This window comes from Lithobates pipiens, unplaced genomic scaffold, assembly GCF_037356315.1.
Source record: "Lithobates pipiens isolate NorthernLeopardFrog02 unplaced genomic scaffold, aLitPip1_a1.2 Scaffold_8, whole genome shotgun sequence".
NCBI classification, from domain to species: domain Eukaryota; kingdom Metazoa; phylum Chordata; class Amphibia; order Anura; family Ranidae; genus Lithobates; species Lithobates pipiens.
The window spans coordinates 559,153,566-559,168,072 of NW_027507903.1; the positions used below are offsets into that span (position 1 = coordinate 559,153,566).

The following is a 14,507-nucleotide window of genomic DNA, read 5'->3' on the forward strand; positions in this document are numbered from 1 at the left end:
TCTCCTCCCGACCAATCAGGGCGTTGGATCCTGAGACCCATTTCCCAATTGGCCAAAAGCAGAAGTGATCCTATTGGCCTAGGTGGAAGAGGGAGGAGATGCACGGGAAGAAGCCGCCCGTCAGCCACAGGGAAGCGCTGCCACAAATGGGGTAAGTATGGGGCTGGGGCTGGCAACCCACAGATTAAGAGGGGGGCATTGTTTGCCACCCCCCCAAAAAATATACCACCAGCCGCCACTGCTGGAGACAGGTCTTGCCTCTGTGAGAAGTCTGCTGAACCTAAGGGGTTAATCCGCTGCATTGTGTAAAAAGGCTGTTTGATTCTGTCTTCTCTGTTCTTCCCCTTCTTCCACTATCTCTAAACTAAGATGACCAGATTTTTTAAATTAAATCCGGGGACATTTTTTATTTTTTTTTAATTGGCAAATGGTAAACTATTAGCATATTCTCCTCAAATGATATATGCAGTGTATGTGGTATGTGTTTATAGAATAATTGTATGATATATACTTTATTTCTGAAAATCATTTCATACCAGCCCCATAGAATTATTATACCAGCCCAACCCCATAGTGTCATTATATTCTTGTTCATAAAAGGGAAAACCATGCATTTTAAAGCACACCTTGTTCAGTGCCCAGCAGCCCAGCCTTACCTGTGATCAGTGCATAGCGAGCAAGGAGAGGAGACGGATTATACAGAGCAGGGACCTCCTGTTTACCCCATGCGGCCGGTGTCCTCAGACGAAGTCCCACCTCATATGATAGACATCACCAGTGTGCTGCCTATCATAGGAGCTGGCCCAGGAGGTAGGACTCCCCCCGATAGCTGAGTAAGCGGGAGATCCCCACTCTGTATAATCCGGTGGCGCTCGCCCCCTCCCTGTGCGAGACACCCTAGTGGGACCCATGATAGGGCTGGCCCTGGGCGCCCCCCCTCCCCCGCACCAGCTCGCGGTGTACTTGCCCAGGATCGTCCTTGAATCCGGGGACAAAACTGGGGACAGACAGGCTCCGGGGACAGTGTCCTCAATCTGGGGACTGTCCCCGGACATCTGGTCACCCTACTCTAAACCATCTCCTGAACAGAGGCTATGGACAAGTTGTACATGCTCAGTTTGGTGTGTATTGTTAGAGATTTTTTTTTTCTTTGGAGAGTGCATGGGATCACCCCAGGGTGAATTAGCCTTATAGGACAGTCAGAGCAGAATGAAAACACCTCCTACAAACTTTAACCAGACACAGATAGAAGTCACAAGACTGCTATATACTGCTAATGAGAAAAGGTATATAGCATTTGTACTTACTAAAACTATTGCATTTCCATGTTCTCTGCACTGTGGGAGCCCAGACAGTGTTTGCAGGGTCCTGAGTTTAGTTACACTGTAACTTCTTTTAAAGTGGCTGTAAATCCTTACAGACCACTTTGACCTACAGGCAAGCCTAGATTAAGGCTTACTTGTAGGTCCATGAAATATCTCCTAAACCTACCTGGTTTAGGAGATATTTGCAAAAAGACAGGCACCGCTGTCTATGGCGCATGAGCCATAGACAGCGGCGCGCAGGCACACTGAGCATGTCGCTGCTCACAGCGTTATGCCATTAGTGGTGGCTTTGGTGTGCATGCACGGGAGTGACGTCATCGCTGCTCTGGCCGCTCACATTGCCAGAGCAGCGATACCCGGAAGAAGATGGACGCTTTGTGCTACAGGGGACAGCGATGCATAGTAGCCCATTATGTTTTACCTTTGTAGCAGCGGCTCCTGAAATTATACCTGAACTGCAGTTTGGTTTGGGTATAATTGTCTAAATTTAGATTTCAGCATCAGTCTGACTGGACTGTGAGATGTTCAGCCTGGCCACAGGGAGCACTGTCTCTTCTGGCAGGCATGGAACTATGGTCTGGTTAGGTGCTTAAGTTACTCTCTCTCGGAGCCCGCCCCGTGTGAGTGGCGTTCTCACTGTGCTTTCTGGGAGAGGGTATTTTAGATGTGGACGTCACGTGGTTCGGGGTTTCGGTCCAGAATGAGGTACTGACTTCATGGTCCTGGTCCTCCTGACCAGCCGCCAGGAAGGCTATGCGCTGGGGTGCGGATCCACCAATTTTGATGTCTCTGGGTTGGCTAGCCCGAGGTAGGGAAACTAAAGAAGGATTCTGAGGTGGTTGGGTGCCGTCTTTGGTTTGGGAGAGACTCAGTGACTTCAAGCATTCCAGGGGAGGACTCTTCAGAAGACCACGTATGGGTTGGTTTCTTAGTAAGAGCCTGGAAGGGCTGAGGTACCCGAGAGAATCTGGTCGTGTGGATATTGCCAAGCTGGCTGAAAGATCCAGGTATCCTACGAGTGTTATCAAGCTTAGTTTCCCTACATGTTCTACAACAACGTCTGTGGCAGAGACATTATCGTGTATGTTCTACAACGTCTGTGGCAGAGACTTGTTCCTGAGTAAGCACCTTGTTGGCTGCTAGGACTTGTGAGAGAGGGACTGTCCAACCTGAGTGATCATCCAGTTGCGAATGGTTAGTCTCTGGATCTAGTCAAAGTAAGCAAGTTCTTCAACATTTTGACTTTGACACTAATGCCGCGTACACACGATCAGACTATCCAGCGGACTTAGTCTGGCGGACAAACCGCCGGAAAGTCCGCCGGACTTTTCGAACGAGCGGACCTGCCCACACACAGCCAAACTTTTCCCGTGGACTAGGTCCGCCGTACTATGGCAGGAGTCCGCCGTACTTTTGAAATGAACGGACTTTCCCACACACGGAGGAAAGTCCGTTCATTATGAACGAGGCACCAGGTAGACGGGACTAGAGCAGGAGGTAAATGTCGCCGCCTCCATGGGTGAGATTGGCACGTCGCTGGCCCCCTCACCTGGTATGGACTTAAAGGGGAAGCCCTACGCTGAAAAAACGGAGTGGGGGTCCCCCCCAAGTCCATATCAGACCCTTATCCGAGCATGCAGCCCGGCCAGTCAGGAAAGGGGGTGGGGACAAGCGAGAGCCCCCCCCTCCTGAGCCATACCAGACTGCGTGCCCTCAACATGGGGGGGTGCTTTGGGGAAGGGGGGCCGTGCGGTCCCCCCACCCCAAAGCACCTTGTCCACATGTTGATGAGGACAAGGGCCTCTTCCCGACAACCCTGGCCATTGGTTGTCGGGGTCTGCGGGCGGGGGGCTCATCAGAATCCGGGAGCCCCCCACCCTATGTGAATGAGTATTGGGGTACAATTTACCCCTACCCATTCACCTGGTGAAAAAAAATGTAAATAAAACACAACACAAGGTTTCAAAATAATTTATTGCACAGCTCCGGGGTCTTCTTCCGTCTTGGGGGGTCTTCCCGCTGGACTCCTCCGCTATCTTTTGCTAGCTCTTTTACTAGCGGAGGAGCCCATCTTTCTTCTTCGTCGCCCCCCGTGGGTGTTCTTCCGACTTCAGGGGTCTTGTCCCCCTCTTCGGGGGTCTTGCCCCCCTCTTCGGTTCTTCTTGCCGGGCCTCTGCTTTCTTCCTTTAGCTCTTTTACTAGCGGTGGCCCGGTCTTCTGTCGCCGCCGCCTCTTCTTCCGACTTTGGGGGTCTTGTCCCCCTCTTCGGTTCTTCTTGCCGGGCCTCCGCTCCTTCTTCCAGCTCTTTTACTGGCGATGGCCTGGTCTTCTGTCGCCGCCGCCTTCTCTTCTTCTTCTTCTTCCTTGAGATGTTGACTCAACACTCTCTCTGGCCGCAATGACAGGGACACGGTGTGCGGCGACTTATATAGGGACAATGGGCGGGGTCACCGGGTGATGTCCCCGCTCCTTATGATGTCACAGCCCCAGCATCCTCTGGGACTGTGACATCATAAGGGGCAGGGACATCACCCGCTGACTCCACCCATTGTCCCTATATAAGTCGCCGCACATCATGTCCACCGGTATCTGGGGGCCCCCTTATTAAGGGGGCTCCCGGATTCCGATGTGCCCCCCGCCTGCAGACCCCGACAACCAACAGCCTGGGTTGTCGGGAAGAGGCCCTTGTCCTCATCAACATGGGGACAAGGTGCTTTGGGGTGGGGGGCCGCAGGGTACTACCTTCCCAAAGCACCCCCCCATGTTGAGGGCACGCGGCCTGGTATGGCTCAGGGGGGGGGCGCTCGCTCGTTCCCACCCCCTTTCCTGACCGGCTGGGTTGCGTGCTCGGATAAGGGTCTGATATGGACTTTGGGGGGGACCCCCACGCTGTTTTTTTGGCGTAGGGCTTCCCCTTTTACGCCCATACCAGGTGACAGGGCCAGCGACGTGTCAATCTCGCCCATGGAGGCGGCGACATTGACCTCCCCTGCTAGTCCCGTCTACCTGGAGCTACGTTCAAAATGAACGGACTTTTCTCTGTGTGCAGGAAAGTCAGTTCATTTCAAAAGTCCGGCGGACTAGCGCACAGGCGGCCGGATTGTCCGCCGGACAATTGTTTAGTCAAAACTACTTTCTAAGTCCGCCGGACTTTTGGGGAAAAAAAAGTCAGCCGGAGCCCACACACGGGCGGATAGTCTGATCATGTGTATGCGGCATAAGAGTACCTGAATTTCCTTTCCAACCCTCTGATCCCAATTTAAGAGACTGTTCATTATTTAAGTTTGCAAATAAAATCCATTCAAGTGGATCTGTTTTCGGTCTCTCAAGTTACTGGGCCATTTACCACGAGACACACCTAGACGTGCAACAAGGAAAACAGAAGGTAACGGTAAGCCCAAATCTAACCAGCAGCTCCTTCAGAGGTTAGTGCTACACCTTTGCAGGGAGACAAAGAGGAAGTAAACCCATCAGGGTTTACTTCCTCTTTAATTTGTCCTTGTGTGAGAATGACACATAACTTGGTGCCATGAGTACTGCAAATTCAACATTGTTTTGCTCATAAACCATACAAACATGCACAAATGAGTCCTCTAGTTCTATCAGCAAGCCATGATATGAATGGCATGGTGATGAGTGATTTAAACAAAAAAGTAAAAAAAATGTATGTTCATTTTTGGCACATTTATATCTTTTTGGGATTTTTTAAAATGTATTTTGTATATGATTGCTGTTAACTTATTTAATGTTCCTGACTTCAATTGGCAATTCTCTTTCCCTATGTGCAAATAATCCCCTAAAGGGACTTCTGGTTAAATGCCACCCTTACCTGTAGCCAATGTCATCCCATCCACGGTCCTCCTGGTGGAACCTCTGCATACTGCGCATGTCTGCGCTACAGTCTTTGAAGGATAAGCATGGCCTGGATGGCTCATAGGTGTGATGGATGTAGATGTGCTGCAGAGGTAAACGTAGCAGGGTCGGGGTCCCTTTATATGGCTTAGCCGCCCACTGACAGCGAGGTATAACTGCAGGACAATCTGGGGAGGAAATAAATCATTCATTCATTCAACCTGGTAAATCTACTGATTAAATAATTCATGGACTATATTCATATACTGTATCTTGTATAACTTTTGTGACGAAAAGATGGCTCTGTTTGCACTGGAGGAAGACAAAGAATCCAGTAAAAGATGTTATCAGGTATTTTCTGCTGGCAAGTTATTTCTTAATTATTAATTTAATATTTGTTTAATCATTTATTCTATATAATAAAGAATTACATTTTTTAAACATGCCGATCCTAAACTATTGTGTATTCGTTTATGGTAATGAAGTAACTGTAACTAAAGATAAATTAGTATTAGAAATAGAATTAAACTCCAGACCGGTATAACAGACTTAAATGAATGCAGCTTTGTGTAGGTTAATACATCATAAATGGATTTGTAAATGTCCAGCAGAGCTCAGAGTGAGAGAGGGAGAAGCTGCACAAGCAACCAATACGTTAACATACTGAAAAGGAGCATGTTATAAGAAGGCAAAAGCAGAGTGACAGAGACATAGCTCATCACTGTGCTGCTTCTCAATTACTGTCCAGTTTCAGGTTGAGGTGGGCCCATGATACTGGCTCAGAGGCCCAGGCTTTTCTGGGCTCAGAGGAAGTGGGTTTAATCACACTGGCCCTCATTCAACTCTAGTGGTGGCCCGTCCATCCCCTTACTTGTGCGCCTGGCCCCTAATCTACATGGAGGGCACCGGACGCAAGGATTTCAATGGGGTTTTTTTTTCTTTAAGCATATGATTAGAGCTCATCCAGTTGTGTGACAATAGTGAATTAATATTCACTATTATCTTCCTGATTCTCCTCCCTGCTAATCAGTAAGCGGGTCTTAAGACCCGACTGACCGAGAGGAGAAGCGACCGTATAGGCCGTCCGAGGAGGAGGAAGCACAGGGTGAAGCCGGCCGAGGAGGAGGAGATGCAGGATGAAGCCACCGAGGAGGAGGAGAGGCAGGAAGGAGCGGAAGCTGCCTGCGACCTAGATGGGGTAAGTGCGGGGTTGGTGGACAAGCGAGCGACAGGGGGGTTTAACTGACCGAGGTGGCTGGTGGTGGGTTTCGTTTGCCCCACCCCCCCCAAAAAAAACAATGGAGCACCAGCCGCCACTGTTCAACTCTAAGGCTGGGTTCACACCAGTGTGAATTGAATGCGGGTTTCCCCGTATCCAATCTGCATGTCAGGAGATTGTGTCCGGCTCTCTCCGGAGTGGCTCTGGTGCGGATTGCACAGGAGTCCTGTGAATTTTCTGGTCCGTTTCAAGTCTGAATTCAGCCCAAAAAAAATCGGGCTGAAATCAGACCTAAAACGGTGAATGGAAACGCACCGGACTCCTGTTTTGAGCCGTGCCATTCCTCAGTGTGAATCTAGCCTAAAGCTTGTGTACATCTACAGTAATAGTACAAGAAGTACCACAGGGACAGCTCCAGGTTAACCACTTTAAGAGTTTTTAGATGTGGTGTTTACAAGTTAAAAAACTTTTTTTGCTAGAAAATTTTTGAAAAAATATTTTTTTTTAATGAAAAAATAAAACAACAGTAAAGTTAGCCCAATTTTGTTTCATATTGTGAAAGATAATGTTACGCCGAGTAAATTGATACCCAACATGTCACGCTTCAAAATTGCGCCAGCTCGTGGAATGGCGACAAACTTTTACCTTTAAAAATCTCCATAGGCAACATTTAAAAAATTCTACCAGTTGCATGTTTTGCGCTATAGAGGTCTAGGGCAAGAATTAAACATCCCTTGTAATAGAAAAAAAAGCATGACAGGACCTCTTAAATATGAGATCTGGGGTCAAAAAGATCTCATATTTACACTAAAATGCAATAAAAATGTAAAAAATAAAATGCCCCTTTAAGAGCTATGGGCGATAGTGAGGTTATGACGTCATCTTCCGCCCTGCAGTGTCATGGAGACAGTTGGGGGCCAACTTCCCCTCACTCGTCTCCATGTCAGCCCAGGGGACAGACGCAATCGCCTCCACTGCTGCCGACAGCTTTAGTAAGCAGCGGAGGGAACCTGATCGTGGCGGGGGGGCCCTCTCCCGCCATAGATAAAAGTGATCTTGCGGCGAATCCGCCACAGAGACCACTTTTATCTTGTACTGGACCGCCGGCCGAACACGGGGATACCGGGGTTATGGTAGATAGCTGCTGCCATAACAACAATATCCGACCCCAAAGTAGGGACGTACATCGGCGTGCGGCGGTCCAGATGTGGTTTAGGAGAGTGTTGTAGAACAATCTGCTTTTTTGTTTCACCTTTTCAGTTTTTTTTTTTTTACATTTGCAACTGAAAGGGGTTGTAAACCCTCAGAGTTTTTCACCTTAATGCATTCTATGCATTAAGCTGAAAAATATCTTTTAATGCAAAGCGCCCCCGAGCCCCCCTTATACTTACCTGAGCCCCAAAATTTGCGTGATGGGAACGAGCACACCAGCTTCGGCCGGTGTCTCGTATCCTTATTGGATAGATTGATAGCAGTGCAGCCATTGGCTCCCGCTGCTGTTAATAAAATCCAATGACGCGGGTGCCGGGGGCAGAGCCAAGTCCGGCATTTGTGTCTATGGACGCAAGTGCTGGACTCAGGAGAGCGCCCGCAAGCTAACCCCCTCAGGAGAGTGCTTCTCATAGGGGGTTATCTGATGTGGGGAGGAGCCGCGAGAGCCGCCGGGGGACCCCAGAAGACGAGGTTCGGGGCCACTCTGTGCACTGCAAAACTAGCTGCACAGTGAAGGTAAGTATGATATGTTTGTTATTAAAAAAACAAAAAAAAACCCTTACAATCACTTGAAGTTCTACTTTAACCATTAGCTGCAGTGGATTCATCAGGGGTGTTTTAAAGGCGCCTGGAGGGTTCTGGATAAACAGAACCAGCCACAACCTATATGCTATCACATAGGGGGCTAGTTATGTAAAAAAAAGTTTTAAACATTTAAAGTGATAAATAAAAAATCCACACCCCTTAAGATATATACAAAAACACATGTGTTGGGGTGCCTACTTGTGAAAATGATGATTGCCCTAAACATGGTATATAAATGTGTGTACGCTGGAGTGACAGCAATAATTCTAGGCCCATTTTTTTATGGTTAACGCTAAACTGATTATCTGTAGGGACTTTTTAAGCATTGCCTTTGGACTATTTTGATACTGAAAATTGTTGCCATATCACTGGCACATGCAATTTTAAGGCTTGACATGCTAGCTATTTATTAATTTGGCACAACTTCATGTTTTTTTTTCTTTAATTGGGTAATATATTGGGGTTAATTTACTAAAGGCAAGCAGACTGTGCACTTTGCAAAGTTCAGTTGCACTTTGCAAGTGCAGTTGCTCCAGAGCTTAGTAAATGAGGTAAAGATTCACTTCGCAAAGAATAAGCAATCACGTGCAAGCAAAATAAAAAATAAAAAACAGTTTTTACTTGAACATGATTGGATGATGGAAGTTAGCAAAGCTATGGCCCATATACTAAGCTCTGGAGGAACTGCTCTCGCAGAGTGCAACTGCACTTTGCAAAGTGCACAGTCCATTTGCCTTTAGTAAATCAAATCCAGAGTGTCTATGTGCACTAAAATAAACGTGTGCCTTTATTTACCAAAGATATGGATTTGATAAACCATTGCGTCAATCTTATATAACATGACATTTTTGCTTTCAGAATATACACTGAGCAAAATTATAAACACAATACTTTTGTGTTTGCCCCTATTTAACATAAGCTGAACTCAAAGATCTACAACTTTTTCTATGTACACAAAAGGCCTATTTCTCTCAAATATTGTTCACAAATCTGTCTAAATCTGTGTTAGTGAGCACTTCTCCTTTGCCAAGGTAATCCATCCACCTCACGGGTGTGGCAAATCAAGATGCTGATTAGACAGCATGATTATTGCACAAGTGTGCCTTAGGCTGGCCACAATAAAAGGCCACTCTGTAGTAAAATGTGCAGTTTTATCACACAGCACAATGTCACAGATGTTGCAAGTTGGCATGCTGACTGCTGACTGCACCAGAGCTGGTGTCCATAAAGCCATCTCAAAAGGCATTTCAGAGAATTTGGCAGTACATCCATCCAGCTTCACAACCGCAGACGATGTGTAACCACACCAGCCCAGGACCTCCACATCCAGCATCTTCACCTCCAAGATCGTCTGAGACCAGCCACCCGGACAGCTGCTGCAACAATCGGTTTGCATAACCAAAGAATTTCTGCACAAACTGTCAGAAACCGTTTCTGGGAAGCTCATTTGTAAGCTCGTCATCCTCATCGGGGTCGTGACCTGACTGCAGTTTGTCATCATAACCGTCTTGAGTGGGCAAATGCTCACATTCTATGACATCTGGCACTTTGGAGAGGTGTTCTCTTCATGGATGAATCCCGGTTTTCCCTGTACAGGGCAGATGGCAGACAGCGTGTATGGCGTCAAGTGGGTGAGCGGTTTGCTGATGTCAATGTTGTGGATCGAGTAGACCATGGTGGCGGGGTTATGGTATGGGCAAGCGTATGCTATGGACAATGAACACAGGTGGATTTAATTGGTGGCATTTTGAATGCACAGAGATACCGTTATGAGATCCTGAGGCCCATTATTGTGCCATTCATCCACGACCATCACCTCATGTTGCAGCATGATAATGCACGGCTCCATGTTGCAAGGATCTGTTCACAATTCCTGAAAGCTGAAAACATCCCAGTTCTGGCATGGCCAGCATAGTCAGTGGACATGTCACCCATTGAGCATGTTTGGGATGCTCTGGACCGGCGTATACGACAGCGTGTTCCAGTTCCTGCCAATATCCAGCAACTTCGCATAGCCATTGAAGAGGAATGGACCAACATTTCACAGGCCACAATCAACAACCTGATCAACTCTATGCGAAGCAGATGTGCTGCACTGCTTGAGGCAAGTGGTGGTCACACCAGATACTAAATGGTTTTCGGACACCCCAAACCCCCCAATAAAGTAAAACTGCACATTTTAGAGTGGCGTTTTATTGTGGCCAGTTTAAGGCACACCTGTGCAATAATCATGCCGTCTAATCAGCATCTTGATATGACACACCTGTGAGGTGGATGGATTATGTCGGTAAAGGAGAAGTGCTCACTAACACAGATTTAGACAGATTTGTGAACAATATTTGAGAGAAATAGGCCTTTTTTGTACATAGAAAAAGTCAGATCTTTGAGTTCAGCTCATGATAAATAGGGGCAAACACAAAAGTGTTGCATTTATAATTTTGTTCAGTGTATATACACATTATGAGGGTTTTCACTGGTCAGGCCTAAAATGTGCATTTTATAACGTATGAAAAAAATGGCTCCAGGACTGGAGTGATTAAACAATGCTTTTGTGTTTGGGACCTTATAGAGCTTTATACACCTGTAACAAATATAAATCCACATAATAGCTATAATATTATACCCAGATATTGCTGCTCAAACTGCTTTGCTGCTGCAGCTGTGGTTTCTTTCAGCTCTTCCTCTGTCATATTAGGAAGGTCAGAACTTGGAAATTGTTTCCTGTAACATTCAATTGCTTTCCCTATCTCATCTCCTAATTCACCCTTCTCCAGCAGAGCCTGGAAATTCTGCCTCCTGTACGGGCTCCTAGCTGGAATTCCCCCATAGTAAGAATGAAGTAGATCACTCATCTTCTGGGTTTCATTTATGATCATCATTTCTCTCAGTAGGGCACCATCCAATACACCATTGATGTTGGCGAGTGTCAGATCAGTTATAGAAGGGGCTCCATGTAGCTGGAAGGTTTTTGGATCGGTGGTAGAATCCCAGCACCCATCAGGAACATATAATGGCACCTGCAAAGAATCTTTTAAACTGGCAAAATGTAATCCTAGCACACTTGGAAGTGAATTTCGACATGTGGTATTGCTGTGTGGCTCTTGGCTTGGTCCTGTATCCTTGCTGAGTTCTTCATCCCTTGTGTAATCTTTCAATTTTTTCACATCACAGTTAGCTTTCCAACCACAGACCACTGTGTCAACAAGAGACCTTAAAGCCACTGTGCTACCATCAGGAGCCAAAACAACTCCTTTTTCCTGCCAAGGCATGCCCTCTAAACGTATCACCTTTTCCATCAGCAAAGCGCGAGCAAGAGCAGCTTGTCTATCAGACAGATATTGATGGGACTGGAACTGCTTATTATTAGAAGACAGCAGGAGCTCAGCAACAGCCTTAGCAGGCCATTCTGGCAAACTGGACTCCAGCTCCTGTATGAGATCAGTGAAGGTTTCCATCTTCATAATAGCTGGAACAAAGGAAACATAGCAGTTAAAAATTAGCAAACTAACAACTTAAAAAGACTTATCACCCACACATCACGCCATACTGACCACATATGTACAGATACAGGGCATAACTAAAAGTGTTACATGTATAGTATCTGATAGACAAGAAACAGATTATGGAGGGTGAAGAGTGTGATTCACAGCAAATAAACGACACAGAAATTCCCCTATGTACTTAGAGAAACCGATTGTCAGACACTGCAGAAATCAGGGCCGGCTGGCTCCTCTGATAGACAGCACACTGGTGCAATGCTGGGACGTGTGATGCCCACCATAGGCAGTGCCGGGACAAGGTTATTCAGTACCCAGGGCGAAAACTGCTGTTGCATTCTATGCATTAAGGTGAAAAAACATCCGACAATGCCGGCCCCCCACATCCCCCCGTTTTACTTACCTGCCCCCTCGAATGTCCCGCACTTGCGCCCAACATACTTGCGCCCAACATCCTCTTTGCCACTCACCCTGGCCGTTGATTGGCTAGAGTGGATGGATTGAAAGCAGCGCAGCCATTGGCTTGCGCTGCTGTCAATCACATCCAATAAGGAGGCGCGCCGGGGGGCGGCGTCAAGTGATACAGTGAGCGGCTACCGCCTGTTGTATCACTGGAGCGTGCCAGCAAGCACTCCACATCTTGTGAGGGAGCTCACATGAAGAAGATGTGGAGACCTTGCGGGGAGGAGCCGAGACAGCCGCCGAGGGACCCCAGAAGAGCAGGTTCGGGGCCACTCTGTGCAAAACGAGCTGCACAGTGGAAGTAAGTATAACATATTTGTTATTTAAAAAAAAAATGCCTTTAATTAACTCACTAATGCAGCACAAAATGGTTAATTAACTGCCACTGGTCAGTCACGAATGCATCAGTGACCAGTGGCAGTACATTACCCCCCCCCATGAATTTATTATTTTGCAGATGGTATCATGGCAGTCATTATCTGCTTACTTGTGCCGTGCGATACACACTTCTTTGTTGATTCCCCAAGCTTCTCGGCTCCTCTAGGTTGCAGCTCCGGCAGCAGCTCTCTTTGTTCCTCTGAGTCCTCCCACCCCGCCTCCGGCCATGAGTGATGTTACGCCGCCGGGCCGGGACTACTAAGTGCCTTCATAGGGGGAGTAAAGTACTGACAGGGAAGGGAAGTGAATGGCTTGTGCCGGGTGCCGGAGCGCACTCAGGACATTGTTACAGTTACAGCAGGTACAACTATTAGCAGCGCCGGCTAGTGTGTACAGTCACACACAGTTGTGAAGCTTACTGTCGCCACTTCATCTGCATTACCGCCCAGGGCATCTGCTCCTTCCGCACCCTTGTACTTACCCTGATCATAGGAGCCAGTCCAGGAGGCTGGACTTAGTGTGACAGCAGCAGCGCCGGGTAAGCGGGAGATTCCTTCTGTGTAATCCGGCAACTCTCCTCTCCCCATGAACTTGCAAAGCTGTGCTTATGGGCATTGCTGAGGCTGCATTGATATGCACAGGTAAGGCTGAGCTGATAGGCACTGATCAGACTGCATTGCTGAGCACTGGTCAGGCTGCATTAATGGGCACTGATGAGGTTGCATTGATGGGCATTGGTAAGGCTGAGCTGATGGGCAATGATGAGGCTGCATTGATGGGCATTGGTGAGGCTGAATTGATGGACACTGGTGAGGCTGCACAGATGGACACAGGTGAGGCTGAGCTGATGGGCACTGATGAGGCTGCATTGATGGGCACTGATGAGGCTTTATTGATGGACACTGGTGATGCTGCATTGATGGGCATTGGTGAGGCTGAGATGATGGGCACTGTTGGGGCTGCATTGAAGGGGCAATGGTGAGGCTGCATTGATGGGCATTGGTGAGGCTGCATTGATGGGCATTGGTGAGGCTGCATTGATGGGCATTGGTGAAACTGAGCTGATGGGCACTGATCAGGCTACATTGATGGGCACTGGTGTGGCTACACTGATGGGCACTGGTGCGGCTGCACTGATGGGCACTGGTGCGGCTGCACTGATGGGCACTAATCAGGCTGCATTGATGGGCACTGGTGTGGCTACACTGATGGGCACTGATGAGGCTGCATTGATGGGCACTGGTGAGGCTGCACTGATTTGCACTTATGAGGCTAAGCTGATGGGCACTGATGAGGCTGCATTGATGGTCATTGGTGAGGCTGAGCTGATGGGCACTGATGAGGCTGCCTTGATGGGCACAGGTAAGGCTGAGCTGATGGGCACTTATCAGGCTACATTGATGGGCACTGGTGAGTCTGCATTAATGGGCATTGGTGAGACTGAATTGATGGGCACTAGTGAGGCTGCATTGATGGGCACTGGTAAGGCTGAGCTGAGGGGCACTGATGAGGCTGCCTTGATGGGCACAGGTAAGGCTGAGCTGATGGGCACTGATCAGGCTACATTGATGGGCACTGGTGATGCTGCATTGATGGACACTGTGAGGCTGTTTTGATGGACACTGGTGAGGCTGCATTGATGGACACTGGTGAGGCTGCATTGATGGGCACTGGTGAGGCTGCATTGATAGGCACTGGTGAGGCTGCTTTGATGGGCACTGGTGAGGCTGCATTGATGGGCACTGGTGAGGCTGTGATGATGGGTGCTTTAACATGCATGGTTTTCCCTTTTATGAACAAGAAAATAATGACATTATGCTGTTGGGCTAGTATAATAATGCTATAGGGCTGGTATAAAATTATTTCCAGGGCTGGTTTTTATTCCCAATCTGGCCCTGGCAGAAAGGTATTATCATTATTATGAGATATCAACAACTCAACCAGCTAACCTTAAGGTTCTTTTCACACGGGACGGAT

The 14,507-nt window shown here is 47.8% G+C and overlaps 1 protein-coding gene across 4 annotated transcripts in view; it reads right to left on the bottom strand.

Annotated features, from left to right (window-relative positions):
- The window catches only part of PGLYRP2 (peptidoglycan recognition protein 2), a 64,496-nt gene that overhangs the window by 18,637 nt on the left and 31,352 nt on the right, over window positions 1-14,507 (bottom strand). For all 4 annotated transcript variants that reach the window (XM_077470018.1, XM_077470017.1, XM_077470019.1 and 1 more), the window contains 2 exons: window positions 10,817-11,659; window positions 5,155-5,365 (listed from right to left, as the gene is read on the bottom strand). In XM_077470018.1, coding sequence (XP_077326144.1) covers window positions 5,155-5,365; window positions 10,817-11,659 — 1,054 coding nt within the window. The remainder of the gene's footprint in view (window positions 1-5,154; window positions 5,366-10,816; window positions 11,660-14,507) is intronic.